At 43.1% G+C, this 26530-nt stretch overlaps 1 protein-coding gene across 7 annotated transcripts in view; it reads left to right on the top strand.

Moving 5' to 3' along the window:
• The window catches only part of PRDM15 (PR/SET domain 15), a 47779-nt gene extending 21855 nt beyond the window's left edge, over positions 1-25924 (top strand). For 6 of the 7 annotated variants that reach the window (XM_075912168.1, XM_006130526.4, XM_006130525.4 and 3 more), the window contains 19 exons: positions 1976-2065; positions 3323-3547; positions 5469-5604; positions 8511-8692; positions 9258-9352; positions 9985-10072; positions 11270-11437; positions 12474-12568; positions 14387-14518; positions 15924-16058; positions 17526-17689; positions 18327-18406; positions 19328-19447; positions 20108-20239; positions 20881-20964; positions 21818-21993; positions 23148-23228; positions 24568-24777; positions 25221-25924. In XM_075912168.1, coding sequence (XP_075768283.1) covers positions 1976-2065; positions 3323-3547; positions 5469-5604; positions 8511-8692; positions 9258-9352; positions 9985-10072; positions 11270-11437; positions 12474-12568; positions 14387-14518; positions 15924-16058; positions 17526-17689; positions 18327-18406; positions 19328-19447; positions 20108-20239; positions 20881-20964; positions 21818-21993; positions 23148-23228; positions 24568-24777; positions 25221-25697 — 2870 coding nt within the window. In that variant the 3' untranslated portion in view covers positions 25698-25924. The remainder of the gene's footprint in view (positions 1-1975; positions 2066-3322; positions 3548-5468; positions 5605-8510; positions 8693-9257; positions 9353-9984; positions 10073-11269; positions 11438-12473; positions 12569-14386; positions 14519-15923; positions 16059-17525; positions 17690-18326; positions 18407-19327; positions 19448-20107; positions 20240-20880; positions 20965-21817; positions 21994-23147; positions 23229-24567; positions 24778-25220) is intronic. The other variant, XM_075912181.1, reaches the window with a different exon arrangement.
• Positions 25925-26530: the final 606 nt, after the last annotated feature.

Genomic DNA, 26530 nt, shown 5'->3' with positions numbered 1-26530 from the left:
CATTAAAAATCCTAGCAGTTACACATGTTCCAAGCTCTTATATCAGCCAGCTCCTGTACTCACTAGCTGCTGGTCCCACTCCCAGGGAGGCAGCTGTGCTGCAGGCTGTACAGTATAAGCCTTATACTGCAGAGCTTGCAGCGCAGAGCGGTAGCTGACTCTTCAGGAACAGAACCCGGGAGCCAGAGTGTAGCCATAGTGGAAACCAATAAGCTGATGCTTATCGGTTAACCATTTAAATGTTATACTCTTACATCCCTATTGGAAACCCTGAATTTGTTCTAGAGACTGGATCCCACTCCCCACATGTATGAAGCAGAAAAAAAATCTAATCTTTGTAACTGAGGGAAAGAAATTTTAAAAAATATTATTTTTTTAAAAAATTGCCACACTTCAAATCCAAATTAGGGTCTCTGAGCTTGGAATCCAGATCAAAAGAAGATAAATCTGGCACTGTTCTTTGAAAGGTGGCTATGTGCTAAATTTTGCTTATTAACATAAAAGATGTATTTTTCTTGGTCTTGGGGGCTTTTCCTGTGGAGTGTTCTGCACTTCTATTTGGCTAGCTTCAGTACAGTTATTGTGAGGAATGGGAAAGCTGGATGGGAAACTGAATTTCAGCTCTGTGAGAAACTTCAAATTTGCAGAAAAATTTTCATCCAGAATTGGGACAAAATCTTAAGACTCAAGAAATTTTAATGGAATTGAGATTTTGAAATGTTCTGTGTTGGAAACGGGTTCCAAAATGAAATATGGTCCTTGATATCCTTGGCTACCTGTGTGGCAGGCTGAGGAATTTCATTGGATTATGAAATATTCAACTTCAAGGATCTTCAACATCTGCACAATGTTATAGATGTCTTGCCTGATGAATCTTTAGATGGCATGTTTGGAACTTAATCTCTTTTCACAGTCCACTGTTATTTATTAAACAGTTCTCCTGAATCTGTTCCCTTCTTTTTCCTCTAGAAATCCCAAATAGCATTATGTGTTGCATGGTTACTTAAAATAATGTCCTACTTTCCTTTCTTTGTATGTAAGAGCTGGGAAATCACTTAAGCAAAACGCTAATGTGCTCATCTGGCAAAATATCCAGCTTACTAACCTGTTCAATAAGTGATTTCCTTATCACCACCCTTATTTATGTTAGCCCAAATGTTAGTATTTCCATGGTGCTTTCCAGAGAGTACTTTGTTCAGTCTCAGAGGGGTAGCCGTGTTAGTCTGGATCTGCAAAAGTGACAAGGAGTCCTGTGGCACCTTATAGACTAACAGATGTATTGGAGCATAAGCTTTCATGGGCAAAGACCCACTTCGTCAGATGCATGTCAGGCGCATCTGACGAAGTGGGTCTTTGCCCATGAAAGCTTATGCTCCAGTACATCTGTTAGTCTATAAGGTGCCACAGGACTCCTAGTCGCTTTTGTTCAGTCTGTATCCCCAATTAGTCCAGATCCAGGTAACTCTCATTCTCAAGTTACCCCGGCTTTGTCACTCCAGGTGTGCCTTTTGTGCTATTCCTTTCATCTCCACTTAATTTAGGAAGAAGGAAAGGAACATCCTATCTACAACTCAAATGAGGCATAGGTGGGCTCCCACCTCATAAATCTCTCCTTTTTCTTTTTTTTCTTTTTTTCCCCCCACTTACGATTTTGGCTCCTAAAACATTGGCATGGGAAAGTCCTGTCTGCAGCCTTCCCAGGAATTAAATATTAGTCCTTGTATGTAATTTCTGGCATTTTGTACATATTAAAGTAACAGAGCAGGTGTAGTTTTTATCCCACCTGTTCCTTACAACACTAACATACCAGCGCCGGATGGCAGAAGCTACTTCCTTGGGTTTTTCATGAATGGTTGATTGTAATCTCTTCTCCTTGGTCTTCCTTTGAAACAGGATAGTAAATCCCAGCAGGCTTCTGAAAGGTTTGCTGCCTTTTTTTAAAAAACTTTTAACAGCCTCTTCTTACATCTCCTAGTGAGCGCTCCAGAAAGTAGTGAAGCAGAGTCCAGCCAGTGGACGTGTAAAGTGTGCTCAGTAGTTTTCCCGGAACCTCAGCTGCTGACAGGTAAGGGAAATATGGAATTTGTACGAAAAATATATCAAGAAGTATTCTGGAAGTTCTGTCCTTCCAAGCCAAAAGATTATGGGCAGGAAGGTTGCTTAATAATGTCATAAATTACACATTTGTAGATCTTTTTTCCAGGTCCTAAGGAAAAAGAATAAAACTACAGTAGCAACTGATATTGATTGTAGGAGTCCATCTGATTAAAATGTGTTGTTGGATCTAGAATAAAAGAAACACTTGTATAACATACAGTAGATGAATATTAAAACTATCAAAGGACAGGGAATTGTATGCACAGATAAGTGCAAAATTAGTGACAAGCTTATGCTTAGTGTTTTCATCAAGCAATCAGAGCTGAAAGACACTATAAATAAAAGGTACTGGAAATTATCGTTTTCGTACTTTGTGTTTAAAGCTATCGAGTGTAATTTTTTAGAGCACCTAACGGGACTGCTGCTGCTAAGCCTTTTATCTTTCAGTGAGACTTAGAGCACCAAGTCATATTTGAATATGGGACACATTTAAATCATTGAGGCACATCAATGTGCCACAGATCTTTTCAATAAAATACGATGAACTCAGCAGGGCTGACAGCCACTGCAGGCCTCAGGGCAAGCTGTGGGGTTCCTGCCCAGGAAGGGGTAGGGCCTTGAGCAGAAGGGGCAGAGCTGGGGCAGACAGCCCTAGGAGCCTCCTAGATGGCAATGGTTTCCCTCCCCACCTCCTTCTGCGTAGCTCTGAGGGTGAGGAATGGTGCTCAGGCAGCAATTCAAAGGGGTCCAGGGCTTCAGCTGCCACTACTGCTGCAGCAGCCTGAGCCCTGGGCCCTTTGAATCATCAAGGCCTTGAGGCAGTTGACCCCTTTGCCCTGCCCTGCCCTTCCCTCCCTCCCCCCATTGGCAGGACTGAATGTGGTCATCTTGGCTGACACACTGGGGACCTTCAGAGCATAACGTATGATGTGCAACAGCTTGAGCTTGGGATGTGTAGCAATTCATATCTTCTGTAGATTGGCTCAGAAGGTTACAGTAACAAATATAAAAACCTCTACAATTTGAATCCATCTCATTGATCAGTTTTGTTTATACTGTAATAACATACTTGTTAGGTGTTTTAACTGCTAGTGAAATACTTGATCTAGACAGGAAGTTTTGGTGCTGGAACCATCCACGTGTTTCATGACTGTTTCTCCCCCCCCCCCCCCCCCCCCCCCCCCCCCCCCCCCCCCCCCCCCCCCACACACACACCTACTTGCAGAACATCTGTTGAGTCACTTGGAACAAGCCAAAGGAGTCCCCCAGACAGGCCAAAATGATGCACCTCCAGAGAAATCTTCAGAGACTCCCACTGCCGATAAGCCTGTAACTGGTGAAAGTGCCAGTGCCAACGTGGACTCCAGGAGGACTCCCCGAAGAGGAAGAAAGCCCAAAGCAACAAAAGCAGAAACACCCCTTGTAATTGCTGAAGCTAAAGACCCAGCAGGTGAGATGACAGAGGTTTTAAAAAAGTAGTTGCTAAATATGCTTCCACCTTAATGATATATTCTCAACAAGCTTCTCCCCCCGCCCCAAGTTCAGAGTGGAAATGGGAAACCTAAAGGTTTTTTTAGTTTACATAGAAAATCCCCATGTGATTTCAGAAAATGATTATCAGTTGTTTCTAGGTGCTTCTGTAATAACCACTGCAGCAGCTGTGTGTAAACGGATGGGCAGGCTCTCACCACTGGGAAGCCGAAAGAAAGCTCAAACTTTTAAGTTCAGGTCCAAGTCCAAGTCCCTTTCTTACGGGATGTTTTTTTTATTAAAGCAGAAGATGCAGAAAGACTCAAAGACTTTCTAACTGAGGCCTAGTTGCTTTAATTTTCAGTGAGACTTAGGGCAGGGTAGTTGGGAAGGACGAGGACACATTCGTCAGGAGCTTTCCTTTATATCGTTTTCAGTAGATAGTCACATAGTGCATGGTCAGCCAACCCTTCACTGACACATGCCTTGTCTAGAAGCTACAACTCCTAGTAACCACTATTCTTAAAAGAGTATACTTCAGTGACAGACATATTGGCTGTGCCTTACAGGCTGGAAATCTTATGCTACTCCTGTGTTATCAGTGAAGCTGTTGAATGTGCCACACAGGGCAGAACAGCTTTACCTTTAACACTGCTCTGGAGTAGTGGTTTGTGAACCTAAATCTGCAAAATAAACTTGGCTCCTTGTCCTTTTCTGTACAACTATTCTGTGGGTGTAAAGTTTGTCTGAGGCCAGGAGCTTAGCAGGAAAGAAATAGATTGGACATTTATGTAGCTAACAAGAACACCTGTAGTTGAATAGGATGAAAACAAAATTTAGAAAGGAGATGACACCCTCGTGCTTCTGGGATTATAAACTATCCTCTAACTTGAGCTTATTGGCTGAAGCATTTCCGATGGTCAGATTTTTTTCTGTAATTTCCCACTTCATGGTAAATAGCTGAATACTGGACACTGCTGGAGCTAACTTGAGATTGTGGCAATTCTCCTGTATCTGTTCTTATTGTAGATAGATCAGTCTGGAGACTTCATTCCCTTATGTAAAGAAGGGTGCTGTGGAAAATAGATGGATGTTTTCTATTCCTTGTGAGAATAAATTGTTCCAGAAGAGTCCTCCCCCATAATTGAAGGATTTCATTTGTCTTGGAGGTAGCTGCTGAGTTGGGTTCCCATTATGGATTTGAATTTGAATCTTCCTAACTATCCTGTCTGGAGCTCAATCAGATGCCAAGAGTTAAAGCTCAATTTCAGTTTATAGCTAGATCAGGAGAGTGTCAAATTAAATATAAAAGCGACAAGGAGTATTGTCAGATGTATTGGAGCATAAGCTTTCGTGGGCAAAGATCCACTTCGTCAGATGCTGCCTATAAGTCTATATGGTGCTACAGGACTCCTTGTCACTTTTGCAGATCCATGCTAACACGGCTCCCCTTCTGAAAGGAAATATAATGGTTTGCATCTGTCTCAGAAATATTCTGAGTTTTATTCTTCTGTGTGTGTATTCATGTAAGTCAAGGATGGGCAATAAAAAAAGGCAATCCACAAGGTTAATTCCTGGTGGGCCTCCACTTCCATGTTTACCTGCGCCTCCGCAGGTATTGGTGGAACGCAGCTCTGGTTGGCTGTGAATTGCTGTTTGTAGCCAATGCAAGTGGCAGGAAACATTGCGGACTGAGACACTGCTGCCTGCTGTTTGCATTGGCTGTGAGTGGTGGTTCGCTGCCAGTGAGAGCTGTGATCCTCTGATACTTGCAGAGGTGCAGGTAACCAGGGAAGTGGGGGGCCCATGAGGGACTAACCCTGTGGACCAGATCTGGCCCGTGGGCCGGAATTTGCCCACCCCGATAGAAGTACTGTATTTATATAATAATGTATTCACAGTGGATCGAGTAGCTGAAATTATAACAGAGATCCCACCTGATGAGGCAGCCCTTCCCTCTGCTGCAGAAGAGAGGATTATGGAACTGGTTTTAGGAAAGTTGCCAAGCACCACAAACAACATTAGTACGGTAACAAAGTAAGTCACCATGGGATGCATGCCTTCATAATGGGGTATAACCTTCTCTCCCCAGCACCATTGTTGTTTCCTCCTGTTAGCATGGAGAAAGGGCTCATTTGGTTCAAGTGCTGAAAGCCGTCTGCACTGCATCCGTAGCTCGAAATAAGCTATGCAAGTTGAGCTATGCAAATTGCGTAGTTTATTTTGAATCAGTTTCTAAATAGCATATCCCGAAATAGTGCCACTGTGTAGACATAGCCTTAGACTTTTTCAGAATGTATTGACTGATCAGAACTTAGATGCATTAAGGATGTTAAGGACTAGTCGACTATCCGATAAGCATTTGTCGACTAGTCGATTTCCCCCTCCCCCTTGCTGCCTCTATCAGCTAGAGGCAGCAAAGGGGAGGAAGAGGTACTTCAAAGCGGTAGCACCACGCAGCTGAGCCAGGGATTAGCTGTACAGTGCTGCTGCTTTGAAAGGCAGAGTTTCAAAGGGGCAGCCACTGCACAGCTGATCCATGGCCCCTTTAAAGGACCAAAACGTGGAGGCTGGGGTCAGCTGGGGACTTCCCAGCTAACCCCAGGTTCTGAGCGGCATTTCCGCAGAACCTGGGGTCAGGTGGGGACATCCCAGCTGATCCCAGGCTCCCTGTGGCTTCAGCAGAGCCCGGGGTCATCTGGGGAGTCCCACACTGACCCTGGGCTCCATGGCTTTGAAGTGCACAAGAGCCCCTGCTGGGGACTCTTGTACATTTCGAAGCTGCACGGAGTAAGTGGGACTTCCCGCCGACCCTGGGCTGGACTCGACTAGTCAGTTAACTGCATTTTAATATCGCTAAGATGCATTGCCACATCCATTCAAAGCCTTGTTCCTTGTATGTGCGTATGCACACATGCTGCTGGTAGAATTGCTGGTCAAGGAGTCTCTTCCCCCTTTGTATGCCACAAAGAGGGATTCATGCAGGCCCAATGTATTGTAAGCTGATGCTGGGTTGTAGCCATGGGTATTGAAGACCGGTGATGTGAATTTCACAATTAAAGTGCAGTGCGATAGGGTTATTTCTCTGTTTTGTTACAATGTCGTACAATGGGATATTTTAAACTCATAAGGGGCTGCAAGGTTAAATGTTATTTCCACTGTTGCTGAAAAAAGGCTAAAGATAAGGTTATTAAAATGTCTTCCAGGCATGTAATGTAGTCTCTTACTGATGTATGTAATTTGTGAATCATGTCTCTTGCATCACTGTGAATTACATTTTAGAGTTTAAGTCTGTGACATTTATAAAACCTCTGGGAGGTCCTTGTTCATTTAATTGCATATTTTAAACTTGTTCCAGTGAAGCTAGCTTCTTGAGACATATGGAGGTGATCGATTCATTGATGTTTTCAGATTCTAAAGTTCATAGTAAAAACAACGTGGAGTCCTGTGGCACCTTAAAGATTAACAGATTTATTTTGTGAGAAAAGGCCTGCTTCATCAGATGCATTTACAAAGAGGCACCACAGGACTCCTCGTCTTGTTTGCAGGTACAGATTAACACAGCTACTCCTGATAAAGTTCATGGTGTTATGAATAAATTGAGGTCCATCACAAGTAATTAGAAAGTACACATTCAAGAACATGTCCCGAAGGGACATTTCCTGATGGTTCCACACGTGATCATTTTGTGTGGTTCTTGCATGAAGACTATAAAGCTTGTAAATGCAATGTGAGATATCTTTGGAGGATTAGAAGAGTGATTCCTGTGATTAGTTTATTTCATAGACCAATAGAACTAGAAGGAACCTTGAGAGGTCATCAAGTCCAGTCCGCTGCACTTATGGCAGGACAAAGCACCATCTACACTATCCCTGACAGGTGCTTAACATGCTCTTAAAAATCTTTAGTGACGGAGATTCCACAACTTCCCTATGCAATTTATTCCAGTGCTTAACCACCCTGACGGGAAGTTTTTCCTAATGTCCAACCAAAACATCCCTTACTGCAATTTAAGCCGATTGCTGCTTGTCCTATACTCAGAGGTTAAAGAGAACAATTTTTCTCCTTCCTCCTTGTAACAACCTTTTAGGTGCTTGAAAGCTGTTATGTCTCACCGGTCTTCTTTTTTCCAAATTAAACAAACTTAATTTTTTAAAATCTTCCCTCAGAGGTCATGTTTTCTAGACCTTTAATCATTTTTGTTGCTCTTCTTTGGACTTTCTCTAGTTTGTCTACATCTTAGTTTGTCTACATCTTTCCTGAAATGTAGCATCCAGAACTGGACACAATACTCCAGTTAAGGTTTAATCAATGCAGCGTAGAGCAGAAGAATTACTACTTATGTCTTGCTTATAATACTTCTGTTAATACATGCCAGAATAATATTTGCTTTTTTGTGACAATGTCACATTGTTGACTTATTTCATTTGAGGTCCATTATAAAGCCTTGATCCTTTTCTGCAGTACTCCTTCCTAAGCAGTCATTTCCCATTTTGTATGTGTGAAACTGATTGATTGTTTCTTTCTAAGTGGAGTACTTTGCATTTTTTCTTATTCAGTTTCATCCTATTTACCTCAGACCATTTTTCCAGTTTGTCCAGATCATTCTGAATTCTGGTCTTGTCCTCCAAAGCACTTGCAACTCCTCCCAGCTTGGTATCATCCACAGACTTTATAAGTGTGCTGTTCATGCCATCATCTACATTTTTGACTGTGGTGGCCACTTGTGTTTCTGGCTGAGGGTTGCTGGAGCAAATTCCCTTCTGATAGCTCAGCTACTCTCCATGTATGGCCATGAGAAGTCATTGTTGTCAGAACATTGTTGATTTTCCAAAGGCTGAGGTAGCACTCTTAGCTATTGCCTATAGACGGGACTGTTAACTTAAAGAAAAAGAAAACCAACTGTGGAATGTCATTTTGCTCACTGCCTTTCTCTAATCCAGTAGGTTTTCTCATCACCAAAACACCATGTCCCTCAAAAGAAGTTTAATTCTCTCCAGTAGACACGGAATACGCCGAAAGCTGATAAAGCAACTTGGGGAACACAAACGGGTCTATCAGTGCAACATTTGCAGTAAGATCTTCCAGAACAGCAGCAACCTCAGCAGGCACATCCGGTCTCATGGTGGGTTTGCTTTCAGCTCCCGTCCATGATGTAGTTATCTCCAGTCTATCTGGGTGTTCTATAGCGGAACTGAGAGATTCTAGAACCAGATGTTTTTCACTGTTTCCTTTATTGATTACTAGACGGCTCCTTAATGAAACAGGCAAAAGCATGGTAAGATCCAGTGGCTGGAAGTTGAAGCTAGATAAATTGAGACTGGAAATAAAAGTGCAGACTTTTAACAGTGAGATGATGCAGTGTGTTCTCAGTCACTCTGAGTCTTTAATTGTCTCTATAAAATACATATTCTAGTTCAGCTAGGGGCTATTGGGTATATAGAACTAATTCCAGGAAATACATTGGGTGAGTTCTATGTCCTGTTTTATGCAGGAGATCAGATGACAGTGGTCCCCTCTGATTTAAAAAATCAATGAATTAATGCTTTTAATTATTAAATCTGCTCATGTTTCAGCAGATCGCTAGTCCAAATTTGGAACAAGCTAAACAATTTTTTAGTTATTACATGTGGAGTTCCCAGTTGGTTCCATCAGTCACTCACTCTGTTTTGTCTGGATGGATTCCTCAGGTGACAAACTGTTTAAATGTGAAGAATGTGCAAAGCTGTTCAGCCGGAAAGAGAGCTTGAAGCAACATGTTTCATATAAACACAGCAGAAATGAGGTAAGTAGAAACAACCAGATGGTTCTTCACGAGGAGGTGAAAAGGTGCTGTGAGTTCTAGGCTGATGACTAGGGCATGTGAATGGATTCCTGGTATGAATTACCTATGGAAATGCACTCAGGCATTTGTTACCTCCAAGGCCTTGTCACTGAATCAGATTTACGTGGACACTCAGGGCAGGATTTAAAGGTGTGCTCTGACTGCTGCTCTGTGTTCTAAGTAGGATTGTTTCACTGTTGTCTTGTTTGCTTGTCCTCTCTAGTTATTTGCACCTCTTATCTTTTGTTGTATGTGCTCTCTAGAGCAGAGAGAGCGTGTGTGTGTGTGTGTGTGTGTGTGTGTGTGTGTGTGTGTGTGTGTGTGTGTGTACACGTACATACATGCATAAGTACAACACCATAATTTTTGCAGCATGTTCAGAATCACAGGTCTGAAATTTAAAATGTCTGAATTCAGCACTGAAATATACTCAAATGTTTTGACCAAAAAATCTGTAGAAAATGAAATGGCTGTAAGAAAATAAAAAAGCAGCCTAGAATTGTGCAAGTGCTCTCTTTCTGTTGTGTATGGTTTGTGATACTTTTCCCTCTTGTACTGTTTTTTTTTAATTGTTTAATGTTTGCAATCCTCAGGTCGACAGCGACTACAGGTACAAATGCGCTACATGTGAAAAGGCCTTTCGGATAGAGAGTGCATTGGAATTCCACAACTGCAGAACAGGTGACCATTACTTACCAATGTTCTCCGATCTTGAACAAGCTTTGTTAATTTCCCAAATGTGATGGAGCTGTACAGACCCCTCACTAAGACTAAAAATAATGGTGCAGTACTGAGCCAAGAGGGTCCTGCCTCTCAGCACTTGTAGAACTTCCTTCATTTGGAGCACCTGTTTAAAAGGGGGAGAGTGAAGAAAAGACTGTCTACAGGAATGAAACCAATTGGTTGGTAGCTTCTGGGACAGAGGAATCCCCAGGGGAAGAGTCTTGGATTGTGGCTGAGATCTGACCTAACAGCTAGGGGTTCAAGCTCTTTTTCTCGCCTCTTCTTTCTGACAAGGGGGAATCACTGGACGCTGCTAAGGGAGCTGGGAAGCACCAATTGACTATCTGGGCAGCCTTCCTTGGGGAGGGAAGCAGAGTGACGTGGTCCTGCCCCAAACAGAGAAAAAACGGGGAGGTAGGAAATGGCCCAGGGGTAGCTGGTCTGGCGTATGAGTAAGAGGGGCCAGAGAAATTCCTCCCACTTTTCCTGGGACCAGGGACTGGGTCCCTGAACCTCTCCCTTTCCTTTCCCCTTTGTTGGGCTGGGAAAAACTGAGAAACACCAGTAGAAGACATCTGTAACTCAACTCATAGGCCCTCAGATTTCCTGACATGGCCTTCCTAGGATTTTGGGGACTATTGAGCCATGGCCAACGGGTCCCCCAGGTGAAGTCTGCTATATGATAATTGATTGCTATACCAACTATGAGGGAAGAATAGTCATGTCAGGCTTCACCTTCCTCAAGGTCCAGCAGCACTGTAAAAACAAACTTACTTCATCATTGAAAACTATTTAAGGCAATCTGTACAGCAAAAATTCCACCAATGTACTGAATTTTATTTCTTTCGAATCTAACATCCCCAGTTTTGCCTCTGATATCTCCTCCCAGAAATCCCATCACCATTCTCCAATTTGCTTTTTCTAAAACTAATCTTTGTATCTTTCCTCTCAGTCTATCTCTGCTTCCTGTCCTCTTCATTGCCATTGATAGCTCTGGACTTCTAGACTGGTGTTTCCCAACCTTGCAATCATCTTCACCTGTTTTCTCATTCCTTCTCCCAATAAATCCAGTCATTGTAATGCTAGATCTAACAAGAGAGTGCATTTCTTATCCATTTCATTTTAAAATAATGGCTTGCTTTCCATTACCTGCAGACGACAAAACATTCCAGTGTGAGATGTGTTTCAGATTCTTTTCCACGAACAGTAACCTCTCAAAACACAAGAAGAAGCATGGGGATAAGAAATTTGCATGTGAAATCTGCAATAAGATGTTCTACCGGAAGGACGTCATGTTGGATCATCAAAGGAGACACATGGAAGGTAAGTACACTTGGCATGAACCTGATAGTCACTTTTGGAGTGTTAGCTGGCTGGTGAAATTAAGTAAATCATTTTGCATTGGTTTTCGGAGGATGCTGGGTATCATTTAAAAACTAGATAGTTTGATCTTGTGTAGCTTGACCCAGTCCAGAGATTAATACGGGATTATGGCCATCAATTTAACGGTTGTGAGTGTGGCACAGTGAGGTTGCCTTACAACATTTTAGAGCACTTAAGAAACCAGACCAGAAGAGCTGAGAACTAATTAATCTCATTGAAGTTGGTGGGAGTTCCAGGTGCCCAGCACCTTTTGATAACTGTACCATTGCCTCTGAAGGAAATGGCAGCCCCAAAGAGGAGGTTTAAAATGAGAACATACCATGAAATCTGGGTATTTTTTAACTGCCACTAGTAGTTTTTGGGGACAAGATCAAAGGTAATTTAGAAGCAGGGCAAAATTAAACATTCTGAGCCCTAGGCAACAAGAGAGACCCCTGCCCACCATGTCACGGCCCCATTCCCCACTTTGAGTGGCTGTGGGACAGTGGGTCTTCCCTATTCTGTCATTGAGACTGGGCTTCTCTTCCTGGGATAGCAGCAGGGGCAGCAATAGTGGTCTTTGTAAAACATTAAGTGCCAAAGGTGGAGTGGCAATGCATTTAGTGCATCTGATTGACTGGCTAAAAGAGTTCTAGGTTAACCCGTCATTATCATGGATAAAGCAAATAGCACCTGGTAGACTTTGCTGAAACAAATAATCAAAGTGACTTACTTACACGTCTCTTGCATGGTAATATTGGTACAGTAACAAGAAAACAAAATATATCTTCAGCAGGCCTCTCTTGTATTTCTAAGATCCCTTTCACCGCTGTAACTAAACATTCATTCAGAGACAACATTACACCTAGAGCCACACTCCCCTATATCACCGTGCTTTACAGGAACAGTGTGTATTCAACTATGAAGGCATGCGGGTTGGAGTGTAAAACATGGCTTATTTTATTTTATTTTTTTTGGTGGGGACTGTGACATTAAGGGGTGAGACGTGTGAAAAGAGAAGACTTTGAGCACAACACAGAGAACATGGTCCGCTACAAGAAGGAACCCTCAGGATGCCCTGTCTGTGGGAAGGTAGGCTTTTTTGCCAGTTTGTGTCTGGTAGAGCTTTATATTCAATCTTTATATTCAAGCTCCAGCAATCCTCCAGTGCTCACTACAGGCTCACCAAGAAATGCTCTCTAGCCAACCTTCTGAGGAAAGGATTAACTGAAAGCAGCATTAAACAAAACCCTAGTCCATATTTTTGGAGGACTAGTTAGACATTGTTACGCTCCAGATTTGTCTGTTAATACAGTCGCTTAAGTTGGCTAAGGTTGTAGTGAAGGGTTTCTGTTGGAGTGAGAGAAGCTGGATGTGTACTTTTGTGAGCAATTGTTTTTAGAACTGAAAATGTGTGGTGTAGTGATGGAGGTCAAGAGCTGGGCAATGTGATATTAGGGTGGTAAAATATGCACTGCAAGATTAGTGTGAATGTTGGCTTAGCTATTGTTTCTAAGATGTGATTTGCAGTAGGATGTGAGCAAGTAGTCAAGTAAACGATAAGCCTAGGCTTCTTGGTTAATCTTCTCGACTAGTTGCATGCTGTATCAGAGGCAGCGAGGGTGGAGGAAGCAGGAGCAGGTGCTGCTCCCCAGCACTGGCTCCGCAGTGCTGCTTGCCCCTCTCCCCCCTCGCTCCCCCTGTGCAGCTGCCTCTGTCAGAGGCAGCAGTGGTGGGGGCCAGGAGAGGCCGCTGCGAAGTGCCCTGGCTTGCTGCTGGCAGAGGCTGCTTTGTGACAGTAGACCCTCTCCATGCGGGGCTCGGGGAGGGAGAGGTCTGAGCTCCACGTGGACAGAGACTGAAACTGCCTGTGGACAGAGGCTGCTTCGCAGTAGCCTCCCCGACCTTCACGAGGCGGCAGGCAGCCAGTCCGTGAGGGGAGCTGGCTTTTAAACTGACTCCCCTTGCAGACCAACTCCCGCCTGGCACCCTGCCCTGCTGTCTGTAACACAGAGGCAGCAGCATGTGGTGGCAGGGGGCTTCCCGGGAGTGAGGCCAGAGTGCACTGGCTGCTGGCTCCATCCCTGGGGACTATAGAATAGTCGAGTAACCACTAAGAATTCATGCAATTAGTCTCCTATTCTGTTACCTGCCATCTAACATCCCTTATTTTACTTGGGTATAGCAAAGTGTCAGATATCGGGTAATTGAGTAGTCGTGTAACTGCATGAAATCTTTGAGGTTACATGACTATTCGATAGTTCCTGGAGGCGGGACCAGCAGCCAATGCACTCCCAGCCCCACTCACAAGGTGGCAGGGGGATCCAGTTTAAAAACTATCTCCCCTCACAGACTGGCTACCTGCTGCCCTAAGCTGCTGCTTCTGATACAGAGGTAGCAGCGTGGGGTGGCAGCAACCCCTGTCCATGGGGGGTCCAAGCTCCAGGAGACGAAGAGCAGCCTCCGTCCATGTGGAGCTCAAACACTCCCTCATCCCCTGTGCCCCCCCTCCCATGGACAGGGGCTGCTACCAAGAAGCAGCCTCTGCCCACACACACACACCCCACCTGTGATAGAGAGGCAGCATGTGGGGGGGGGGGGGAATGCAAGTAGTAAACAAGATTGACCGATAAGCCTAGGCTTACTAGTTGATCATCTAGTTGACTACTCATTGATATCCCTAGTGATTACTGATGCATACATCACTTCATTAACAGCTGTTGTTGCTGGAACGGATGATGGGGGCTTTTTCTTGCCTGAAACAGACAATAGGTTACCTTGCTCAGGAACAAGTAGAAGAGTGTTAAATGTCTCCTGTACCTAATTGCAAATTAAGTTATGAACATGAGCAGCTCAGATGCCTCCTCAAGTATGACATGAAAAACATTCTTCAGAATTCTTCTATTCTAGGTATTTTCATGCAGGAGTAATATGAACAAACACCTCCTCACACACGGAGACAAGAAATATACCTGTGAAATCTGTGGACGTAAATTTTTCAGAGTGGATGTGCTTAGAGATCACATTCATGTCCATTTTAAGGTATTGTGTTAATATTCTGAGCCCTGGCATTCTCTTGTATTTTTATTGGAAACCTGTTAGAAATTATTAAGATGGTATGATTATGCTGGCCACAGGAGGGATTACATGCATTGCTTTGCCCTGTATGTACATATCGTTAGGCCAGGGTGGGCAACCTTTTTTGGGTCGGGGGCCACTGACCCATAGAAAAATCAGTCAGGGGCTGCACACAAGTGAGAAGCAAAGTGAGAAGCCCCTGACTGAGAAGGAGAAAGCTGCTCCCCACGTTCCCCTTGCACATCAGAGCCTAGGGGGGCCTAGGCTAGTAGGTATTGTGTGCTTCAGCCCTGCAGGTGGGTGTCTGGAGCACTAGCATGGGCTCCCCAGTACTGAGCCTTAGGGGCCAAAGGTAGCCCTCCACGCCTAAGGTTCCCCACCCCTGCTTTAGGCATTTGTTATATCCGTTCTTTGGTTCAAGCCAGAATTTGGCCTTTGGAATCTCAGAAACAAGTGTGGTGGTTTTTTTTGTGTTTTGTTTTTAATGTAAAACCTTTTCAGCTTATCTTCAACCCTGTGGATGGCAAGAGAAGTCTATGAAGTAGAAGAATTTAGGAAGCCATCACTTTAAACATTAATGGAGAGGTTACATAGAAGTGGTGTTGTCTAATGATAACAGGAAGTCAGGGGGGCAGATTAGTTTGGGTCCCAGACTGGCTCTGAAACATAATCATAGTGTGTCAGTTCACTCCCCTAAAGCAATGAGAGCATGTGCCTCCTTTCTGGGGTGTTGAGTTCATTAAGTGAATTTTGGTATGATTCCTTCCTCAGCGAAAGATGCTGTGAGTGTTGGATAGAAGGATTATTATTAAGGCAGTTGTCACACTGATCCACAGAACATCTGCTGATGGTCTGCAGGCATGGTGCTGCTGCTCCTCCTTTTGGTTGCTTGCTGCTAAGCAGCATTAAAAGGCAACTAAAATATACTGAGTATTTTCTTGATGTTTCTTTTCCATATAAGCAATTGCTATAGTTGCTACAGGGCTGTTAAGCAATTATGAAAGGAAGGGGAGGCATGACTGAAATAGTCTCTCTGAGTCCCTGGAGCTTTACAGGATCCGCTTGGGGGATATGACTTGCCTGTGGCTGTTGAACTGTCTGAAATGCAGTTAAGACTCGAGTGGTTAAATGGAATGGTGCAACTTCTTTAACACAGAATGGATTTAACACTGCGGCAATTTAGTCCCTATTTTCACTAATATTCAAATAATAAGCGTATCTTTGGCAGGGACTTTATTATATCGGAGAATATTTTGACTCACATTATTATTGCTGGTTTTGTATATTAATCAATGTGGGAAGGGTTGAGGCTGTAACTTTTTAATATTAGATCTAAATAAGATGAAATCTCCTTCTCCACTCTGTGTAGGACATTGCACTAATGGATGATCACCAGAGGGAAGAGTTCATTGGTAAAATCGGAATCTCATCTGAGGAGAATGATGACAACTCTGATGAAAGTGCAGATTCTGAGCCTCACAAGTATAGCTGCAAAAGGTGCCAGGTAGCTTTAAATCCTCCTTTCCAACTAAATGTGTGTGTGTAGTTTTTTCTGTCAAAGAAAAAGTTGATATAATCCAAATGTCAAAGAACATTGAAAATAAGCTGAGAGAGCACCAATCTGATTGTCTAGCAGCAGCACAATTTTGGGTGATTCAAGACTACAACCTAACCCTGGTCCTGCACTCCCACATTAACAAGAGTTAGTAGCAATGAGAAGATGCCACACTCTTCCCTGGCATCGAATGCTAATGGAATGGCATTCCTGATCTCTGGAGTATACTTGGCTCAGCCATCCACTGTGGGAGGAAGAGATGGTCATCATAGGACAGGGCTTTTGGAAGTCGAAAGCAGCGTGTGCATGGCATGGCCAAAGTGGAAAGGTCATCCTGAAGACTCTGTATTCTGGGAAAAGTAGCTAGAGACTGTACTGCCTGAACACTGAAAGAGGTGATTGTTTGAGACAGCTGAACTGACTGAATTATTGCTTACCTCAAAAAGACACACCCAGGCTCACCACAGAGAAGGGCTGCTCTGGGCCACCAGAGCAGCCCCTACCCATGGTGGGTAGGGAGGTGCTCCAGCCAAACTGGTTAATCTTTCACATCCCTACTCTAAATGCTATGGTCCTACAAATAGCCATCATAAAGAAGTGTGACCTCAGCAGTGACATTCCTCACTTTCAGCTTAGAACCATGGAAAGAGCTGGGAAGCGAACCACCTGGGAAAGGTGCTTTGTGATAACTCTTCAGGCTGCCCATTTTGCTGGGCCAATTGTGACAACCTGATAGTGTAGGCTTCAAAATACGAGTATTCCTCCAATTCAGGTTAGAGAGCTGTTTCTGTCTCTGCTCTAGTGCCAAACAGCCCTGCAGGCTTAGGCAAATGGAACCATCCATTACCAGGGCTGACAGCTCTCAGCAAAATAAGACCTTTGTACAAGGAGACAACTTCTTTCTTTCCTTTCTGCTTCCCGTGTGAAATGAGGAAGATACCAAGAGTCCAAAAGATGTAGGTCCCTGCAGGTCTGGTGCACTGATGGATAAGGGAGGTTGGCTGTAGCTCCCTTCAGGGCCAGAAACAATAAGAGGATTTCTAGCTGAGTGATGTGAAACATTTCATCTCCAGGGGTTGAGTGAATGGCCTCTTCAGCATTCCCAGCCCCTACCTGCAAGGGAGCACCAGCCTGAACTAGTAACCCAAATTACGTTCCCATATGGAAAGACTAGTTGTGGGTGTCCTTTATAGGTTTACTTTACAGGGAACATTTGTTCTGATGGTCTGAGGGGGTGCTTAATACTTTCAGTGATAAAACATGATCCAGGAAGGAATATAAATTTCCCTGTATGCTTTGTCAGATAGTATTTTTGATTATTGGCTGTTTGTGTTATAGATACCAGTACTACATTAACTGGTTACTGTTTCCTGAGAGACTTTTTTCCCATGCATTCACAATTGGTTCATTCCACAGCTAACCTTTGGCAGAGGGAAGGAGTATCTAAAACACATCATGGAAGTTCACAAGGAGAAAGGCTATGGTTGTAGCATCTGTAATCGACGATTCGCCTTGAAGGCAACTTACCACGCTCACATGGTCATTCACCGGGAGAACCTGCCTGATCCCAACGTGCAGAAGTAAGATGACATGTCTGACTAATACTGTGTGAACAACTACTTTTTTTAAGATCTTGGTGGTTGTGGCAAATAGGGGTGCTTGATTAGTGAGAGAAAGACACGTACACATTGAAATTCTTGGCTTTTCTCTTTAATGTCAAGGTACCAGGAGAAATCTCTTCAGTTCCTTTGATGATATGAGTAGCTGATGTTTTCTGACATTATTTCAGGTTTATACAGTCAAGGTTCTTATGTCCCATTGGGAACTCTTGCCTCATTATGGGCTACAAGATCAGGTTCTCATTTACTAAAGAGCTAAAATATGCCACTGACTAGCAACATGTCATGTCATATGTAGCAGGGACACAAATAGGCAGATAATAGTTCTGGAGTTTTAAAGTAAATATTTGTAATCAAATAAAAAAAACCACACCATAATTTGAGAGTGCAATACTGCCTGGCCATACTTACTTTCTGATGCACTTGTATGTATTTTAAGGCTTACTTTATTTAAGCCTATTTTACCACACACTTATATTTCAAAAAAAACCTTCCAGTAATAATCTTTTCAAACAAATTTCAGTTGCTGATTGAGATTACTGAAAACATAGTCCCATCACAAAGAGAATGGCAGCATCTGCTTTCTTTGCTGTTTCAGATACATCCACCCATGTGAAATTTGTGGTAGGATTTTTAACAGCATCGGGAATCTGGAACGACATAAACTTATACACACAGGTAACAAAATGTTGTTGTTTCTTTATTATTAATATGAAAGATTTCCTTTTCGGGATGCCTTCTGAAGCCATACTTTTACTTGTCAAGAAGAAACTGGTTATGGTAGTGTACAGTAAGAGCCCATACACTTATTACTATTTAGATGGGTGTATGGTAGGACAATTTGGTAAAGTGTGTATGTATTCTAAATTCGTGAGGGCGAATGATAGCAGAGCATGATTTAGGACAGTTCCTGATTTATATAATTTAGCTTTCCTCCAGTAAAAATGTTGTGTGTCTACTTATCCATGCTGAAATTCTCATCCAGGCATTTATTTCTTCTCACTTTGAGAACTGCAGTTCCTTACATCTCTTTGGCATCCCAGAGTGGCAGTTCCTTACTCCAGCATGTGTAGAAGGCTGCTCCCATCTCCTCTGAGGTGGAGAGGACACAGCTACATCCCTCCATCCTTGAATGAGTTTTCTGGCTCCCCACTGAGCATTTCAGAATGCTGCTGTTCAACACAGGGCTTCTTGGTATTTAACAGTCTTCAGTCTTTTGTTCCTTGTCTCCCCACCTCCTTACTTAGCACTGTTCACTCTTCTGCCCCATTACACGATCTCAGCACTGTTGACACAGAAGCATAAGTCTCTATGGTACATCATCCGACTCTTCTCTGCAGCTTTCTTCTCTCTCTCCCCCTCTCCCTCTCCCTCCCTCCTTGAGTCTTGTTTCAAAACTCAGATGAAAATCTCTCTTCTCTTCCTTGCCTATTTCTCAGAATTCAGTTTGGGATACAGTTTGTATGAGGGGAGCTATTCAGGAGACAGTTGAATTATTGCTCAGTGAATCTATTCCCAAAAGTTTGTCAGCTTTTAGCAACACACTCATTTCCCTTTAGGGATTTGGTTTATATTGCAATAACTTTTTTTTTTTTGAAGGTGTAAAAAGTCATGCGTGTGAGCAGTGTGGAAAGTCATTTGCTAGAAAGGACATGTTAAAAGAGCACATGAGAGTCCATGACAACATCCGAGAATACCTGTGTGCGGAATGTGGGAAAGGTACAGATATTGCCTTTGAATTAGACATTTTGGTTAAGTTGCATTTCCCATATTAAAACTAATAGTTTCATTAAATATCAGAGAAGTTCTCAAAGTAATAGGAGTCTTGTATTTTGAATAGGAAACCATGCTGATCAGGATGTTAGGGGCCCGCCTTAATTTTACATCCCTCAGTTTCCTGGCCTGCAGCAAACAAACCTGACTCCTGTCTTGCTGCTTGTTTCAGGAATGCTTACCTGTCTGACTTCCATAGTATTTGCATCCCATAAAAGAGAGAGAACACAGTTTGACTCTGCTTTCTGGGTGGAGCATTCATGAGACAGCAAAAAATGTTTATTCTAACTGCTACTTGAGCAAACTTGAATTGGAAATGCTGCATGACATTAATATGGTGCCTTAGAATGCTTGTCAGATTCACTTCTTTGTGCTTTTCTCTTACTTTCCTTAATTATTGTTTAAATGTTTTTCATTGATTGTTTGGATTAAAAAAAAAAATCCACTATTTAAAGAATGTTTCTAGCTCAGCTATGGGCATTTGTAAACATCTGCTATGGATGAAGTTAGGATCATCTGCTTGAAACATGCTCATCACTCTGGGGTGGGAGGTGATGTGGATAAGTTTTCCTACCATGTTTTCAGCTACATCTTCATGGCTTGCAGGAATGAAGACAAAACATGCTCTGCGTCACCACATGAAACTTCACAAAGGGATTAAGGAATATGAATGCAAGGAATGCCATCGGAAATTCGCGCAGAAAGTCAACATGCTGAAGCATTACAAAAGGCACACAGGTGAAGCAACCAAGAGGGTTGGTCTTCCTGCAGAAGTCCCACTTAATCAGTTAAATGGTTGTTTTGGAAGCAGGGCCTGTTGCCTTATGCCCACTGACAGTGCAGGGGTGGGGTGGGGTGATGGCTATTTTTTAGAGACATGATTGTCTCTGAAGATATTTCATTGGTGTGTTGCTAAAGATCATAAAGTACATTTTAAACTGAGGCCCTGTCAACTAATATATAGTAAATTCAGAATCTGACAATATATACCTAGGGTCGGCCAATGCTTGTTAAATGGCTTCATTATCACTTGAAGTGCTCTTTCACAGGCTCAGGGTTCTGCTAATATGCCTGGCAAGCTAGAATGTGAAGACTTGGGCTTCTCATGAGCAGAGACCTGCCCACTGTTGCTGTTTTTTTAACATAGACCATTGAGTCTAGGATATTCTTTTTGTTTTGAATTAGTGTTTCAACTCTGATCCCTAGAGACACATTTCTCATCCACTGCACCAGCTGCCGTTAGCATCTGCATTTCCTACAGTACCTTTGTAAACTATGATAAAAGTTACTAGTGAAACTGATTTTTTCTAAGATACACAAATGTACCAGATACCTTAATCTGTTATCACTCTAGTGTTCAATGTAATCTCTCCATACAGGGATCAAAGATTTCATGTGTGAGCTCTGTGGGAAGACGTTTAGTGAGAGAAATACAATGGAGACCCATAAACTGATTCATACAGGTTAGTGCTCTCATGCAGTGCGTCGGAAGACAGCAGTTTAATGTTCTGTTTCAGACAATGCTGAGTCAGTCCATGTAGTTTTTTTAGGGCTGTCAAGCGATTAAAAAAATGAATTGTGATTAATTGTGTGTGCTGCCGCTTTGAAATGTTGCAGCAGCGTTTCAAAGGGGCAGCGCTGCAGAAGCCTGGAATCAGCTGGAATCCTCAGTTGAACCCAGGCTCAGTGCAGCTGGCTCTTTGAAATTCAGCAGTGGCGTTTCAAAACGGCAGCACCACAGGAGCCCAGGATCAGCTGGAATCCCCAGCTGACCCTGGCTCCATGCAGCACTGCTCCTTGGAAAAGCCACCCTGGCGTTTCCAAGGGGCAGCACTGCGGGAGCCCAGGGTGAGCTGGAGTTCATGCAGTGCCCCGGGCACTGTGCAGTGCTGCCCCTTTGAAGCGCCGGAGCGGCACTTCAGGGGGCAGCGGAACGCAGAGCTGGGGTCAGCTGGAGTGCCCACTGATCCTTGGCTCCGCATTCTGCTGCCCCTTTAAAGTGCTGCTCCAGTGCTTCAAAGGGGCAGTGTTGCACAGAGCCCCAGGTCAGCTGGGGACTCCAGCTGCTCCCAGGCCCCTAGCACGCTGTCCCTTTGAAGCACTGGAACTGCACTTCAAAGGGGCAGCGCAGCATTAACTCTTTCAATTAACGTGTTAATTTTTTTAACGCATTAATCCTGCCCTGTGTTAATTGCAGGCATTAATACAGATAAATTGACAGCCCTAAATCTTTTTTAAAAAATGGTTCTTAATCCATTATTCTAATATTCACCTTTAGGGGTATCTGCTAACTCCTTTCATTTTATTTGCCACCAGTGGGGAAACAATGGACATGTTCAGTTTGTGATAAGAAGTATGTAACCGATTACATGCTTCAGAAGCACATCCAGTTAACTCACGATAAAGTAGAAGCTCAGAGTTGCCAGCTCTGTGGAACAAAGGTTTCTACCAGAGCTTCAATGAGTCGACACATGAGGCGCAAACATCCAGAGGTGAGATCTATGGCAGATGGATTGTGGCTTATAAATTGACTTGATTTAGCTGTGACTTCAAGTGGAACATCTAGTTACTCCTTCTTGCATTCTGGCAGGATTTATCTTGGTTGTTTCTAGACCAAATGTCTGTGCTGAGCTTGATTTTTCTGCATTAATGGCAATTCCACAACCACCTTGCCCCTCTATGTTCCTTCTAATAGCTGATTCATAAACATTTAATAGTGCCTTTTTACTATTAATTCAACTGTGGGGTTTTTTTCTGCTGCATCTTAACTGTATTTTTCTAGTTTGTCCTTATCAACAGGTGTGGATGATTGATTTCTTTTCCTTTTAAAGCAGCCTTTTCACATGTTTATTGACAGCTATCATGTCTTCCCTTAGAATTCTTTAGTCTAGCTCAAACATGACCTGCTCCTCTTAATTTAGAAACCACAGATCATTATTGTTGTTTTCCCTTGATCTCTGTTGTTTCCCTGTGAAGGCTGGGAAACAAAATAAGAGGCAAAACAAGGCTCTTTCTCTTGTATTAAAACCAAGCTGCATAATAAAGTTCCTGAAATGTGAAGAGCTGGTTGTTTCTGGTCCTCCGTGAACTGAGATTTAGAGATCTTGTTGCATACAGTGGAACACACTGCACTCAGAGACCTATAGTTTATGGGCGCTGCAATTTTTGTTGCTCACTGAGGCATCAGGGCAGAAAAAGGATGGTTTGTTTTCTCCTGAAATTCTTCAGTTTTAATGAGTTATCATCTGCCTAGAAAGTAAGGAAAAAATATGGACTGTAGCAGCTATTATGTTTAAACTAAATTTCAAACTGTGTGGTCACTTTGTTTCTGTTGCAAAATAGGTCCCGTATATTGTGCTTATTTTTTTCCATAAAAAGATTTATGCCAGTGAGATTTTATTACATTTAAATGGTATGGAATTGGTTGCTGTGATTTCAATGAGAGGAAGGAAGATTATAAGATAAGATTATCATCAATAAAAGTGAAACACATTAAACCCATTATGTTTGATTAACCAAATCAGTTAAAATGAGTTGGGCTGCCTGATCTTGTACTGTGTTATTTGTCAGTGGCTACCTCCATTGCTATTATATGCGCTGTACTGACCATAATTTAGCAAGCTGACCAGAATCTGTTTATCTGTAGGTTCTTTCAGTTCGAATTGACGATTTAGAGCAGCTCCCAGAAGCTACCACCATTGATGCCTCATCTATTGGGATTGTTCAGGTAAACTAATCCTAACAGAGTCCTCATTTCTTCTGAGGCTTTGGGACCTTGCAGTTCACATGCTGGTTCCATGGCGCTGAATGTCTGGTGAGCTATCCTAGATACAGTTGAAACATGTTTATGAATGCAGGAGTTGGATTCAGGATCTTGGTTGCACTATGGGCAAATGTTTTGCATTTGTCACAGGCTTATTCTTAATTGAGGATGAACAAATGTCTTTCTGAAGTTGGAAAAACAGGTTTGAAAACTTCGCTCAAACACTGTAGCTTATTATTACAGTAGTGCCTAGACACTCCAGTGGGGATTGTGTTTACATTCTGTTTATAGAAATCATGAAAGAAGCCAGAGAGTAAATGCAAAAAAAAATGGAGCAGAAAGTGGGAAGAGTTAACAAGCATTATTATTAAGCCAATCAGTACTGCCAGTGTGTTTGGCTCTGTGTTGAAAAGATCAGAAAGAGGATCTCTGCTTTCACGGCTGGCAGACCTGTGGTGATGAGACTATCACAAGACAGGTTTGAGCTGGGGCTTTATGGGCCTTGCGGAAGAAGTGTGTTAACGGGGAGAACAGCAAAGAGGAGAATGTGTTCAGATCAGATGTAGGGTTCTGAAAAGGAAAACAAGTGAAGCCCTGACCTTAGTGAAGTCAAGAGAAAAAGCTCCTATTGACTTCAGCTGAGCCAGGACTTCAGAGAAGAGTGGGAGAAGGAAGTGGAAAGAGGGTTGTTAAGCGCTCAGAGAGAGGAACAGGGAGCAAATGAGCTTGAGTAGTATGAGACAGGATGGTCAAAGCTCTAGGGGGAACAAAGTGAGGATGAGGGATAATTTTTATGTTCAGCGAGCAGAAGACGGGAGGAATTCAAAGAGGCACTGAACAATGGTGCAGTGAGTGGAACAGCAGAAACACCAAGAAAAAAAAACAGAGTAAAAGAGAAGAGAGGGTGTGGGCCAGGTGAGAAATAAACATGGAATGAGTGTGAAAGACATTGCAGAGAGGGATTAAAGTTTGAAGGAGCACAATTGCGTGCCTACCATAAGCAAGGGTAAGTCCTTTGCCAGTATCTGAACTGTGTTCAGCATGGTTGGTGGGCAGTGCAAGAACACTATACAGAGATGCTAGTAACCTCTCTGCTTTGTTGTTTAGTGTGGGGTACTGACATTGTAAAGAGTTAATCACAGGGAACTAAACCATTCCCTCCAATCTGGTATATGCCAGATTTTCATGTAGTCTTCCCCGAGGATGGTCAGCAAACCCACCTCTGGTGACAAACTCTCAGATCTTTGCTGAGCTAAATGACTTGAGCAGTGATATTCTGTTGTACTGAACTCTGCTCCTGTAGCCTGAGTTAACCCTGGAACAGGGAGAGTTACCCGAAAGCAGGCAGATGAAAGCTCCTAAACGTGGCCATAAGAGAAAGCAGAAGCCAGGCGAAGAGGAGGAAGTGCAAGTGCCTGAGGATCCTGCCTTCAGTGAATACACAGAGAAAGAAGCTGAATTCACAGGGAATGTGGGAGACGAAACCAATTCAGCTGTACAAAGTATTCAGCAGGTGAGTTTCCATTTGGACAGACATTGCCACAGGGATTGATGCTGATGGAACTCTAAAGGCAAAGGTGAGTGAGCAAGGGATTTAACGCTGAAGGTAGAAATCCCAATTCCAAAAGATACACAAAGATGAGGAGAGGAAGAGGGGCCTGTTTAATCCCCTCCATTGCCACTAAAGTCTTTGGTGCCACCACCTCTTAACGTGCTGAATTCCACCAGCTAGCTGAAACTATGCTTGCAAACTTAATTCAGTGAATCATTATTAATATTATATTTGTCTCTAGCTTGTTAGGTGCTTTCTTATACTTACGGCAGCATTCTGATTTCCTTCTGCATGCTATCCATGGCCAGCAATAGAGGCACCAGAATGGTGTGCAACCAGCTAACCTGTTTTATTTTAAAGCGAGCCAAATAAAAGGTTGAGGTTTTATTTCTGTTTTTCCACAGGTGGTGGTGACCCTTGGCGACCCAAACGTCACAGCCCCTTCTAGTTCTGTTGGTTTGACAAATATTACCGTCACCCCGATTACCACAGCAGCCGGAACCCAATTTACAAACCTCCAGCCAGTGGCTGTGGGCCACCTTAGTACTCCTGAACGCCAGTTACAGCTCGACAATTCAATTCTTACTGTGACATTTGATACTGTCAGTGGTTCTGCCATGCTGCACAATCGCCAAAACGATATTCAGATCCAGCCGCAGCCCGAGGCAGCCAATCCCCAATCTGTGGCCCATTTTATAAACCTGACAACCCTGGTGAACTCCATTGCTCCTCTAGGGAACCAGATTGCAGAGCAGCATCCATTGACATGGAGGGCAGTGCCTCAGACCGATGTCCTGCAGCCCCCATCACAGCAAATACAACAGCAGTCAGGACAGCAGCAAGTTCAAACAGAGCAGCAACAGCAGATGTACAGCTATTGATTTATACTTGAACAGTCTTGAAATAGATTGGACAATGAGACAGTTTTTAAAAAAAAAAACTGGAAAACTATAAGTGAATTGTTTGCTGGCTACCAAACAGAGATGAAAAAATGTTTATACAATGAAATGTAAACTAAAATTGGCATAGCACCCTGCAACACTGTGGTCTTGAAATTCTCCTACTATTTCTAAATACAGCACCATCCAGAATTTGCATTCTAAACTCAGCACTCCCATATGGCGGTGTGTTTTGTGCAGTAATGGTTCTGGGTTTTAACAACTGTATCTCAATAGAGGGGAAATCACAAAAAGTAAATATGATTAACCCTTCAGCCATAAAATGTAATTGTTTTCCAATTTGGAGGTAAGCATGGAAGTAGTGTATACAGTGAGCTGGGATTCACTGGTTGTCACCTTCTAGAGACTGAAATGTAAAGATCTAATTGAGCCCTCTCCCCCCAAAAAAAGATTGTTTTGTTTTGTTCATCCTTAAGCAGTATTGTATCTAATTGAATATCTGGTTAAGTAAGGGCTAGGGTTTGGGGCTGAAAGTGGGGAGAAGTCTGCAGGGTTAAAGAAAATGTACCCAATTCTTCATCGAGTGCTTGTTCATGTCCATTGCAGTCATGTGTGCATGCCACGTGCCTGGACATTGGGACCTCTTTTTCCTCTAGCAGTTCCCATCAGGTCAGCTGTGGAACCCCCTGGAGTGGCACCTTCATGGTGTTCTATATTTCACCCTGCCAACCAGACCCCCCACCCCTTCAGTTTCTTCTTATTGTCCATGGAAGCATTGGAAATGCATTTCGCTTTTTTAGCAAGTGCTCCCTTAA

Source organism: Pelodiscus sinensis, chromosome 1 (genome assembly GCF_049634645.1).
Source record: "Pelodiscus sinensis isolate JC-2024 chromosome 1, ASM4963464v1, whole genome shotgun sequence".
Taxonomy (NCBI): Eukaryota; Metazoa; Chordata; order Testudines; family Trionychidae; genus Pelodiscus; species Pelodiscus sinensis.
Note: the sequence above shows the minus strand (reverse complement) of the source record. Positions and strands in the feature narration are given on the sequence as shown.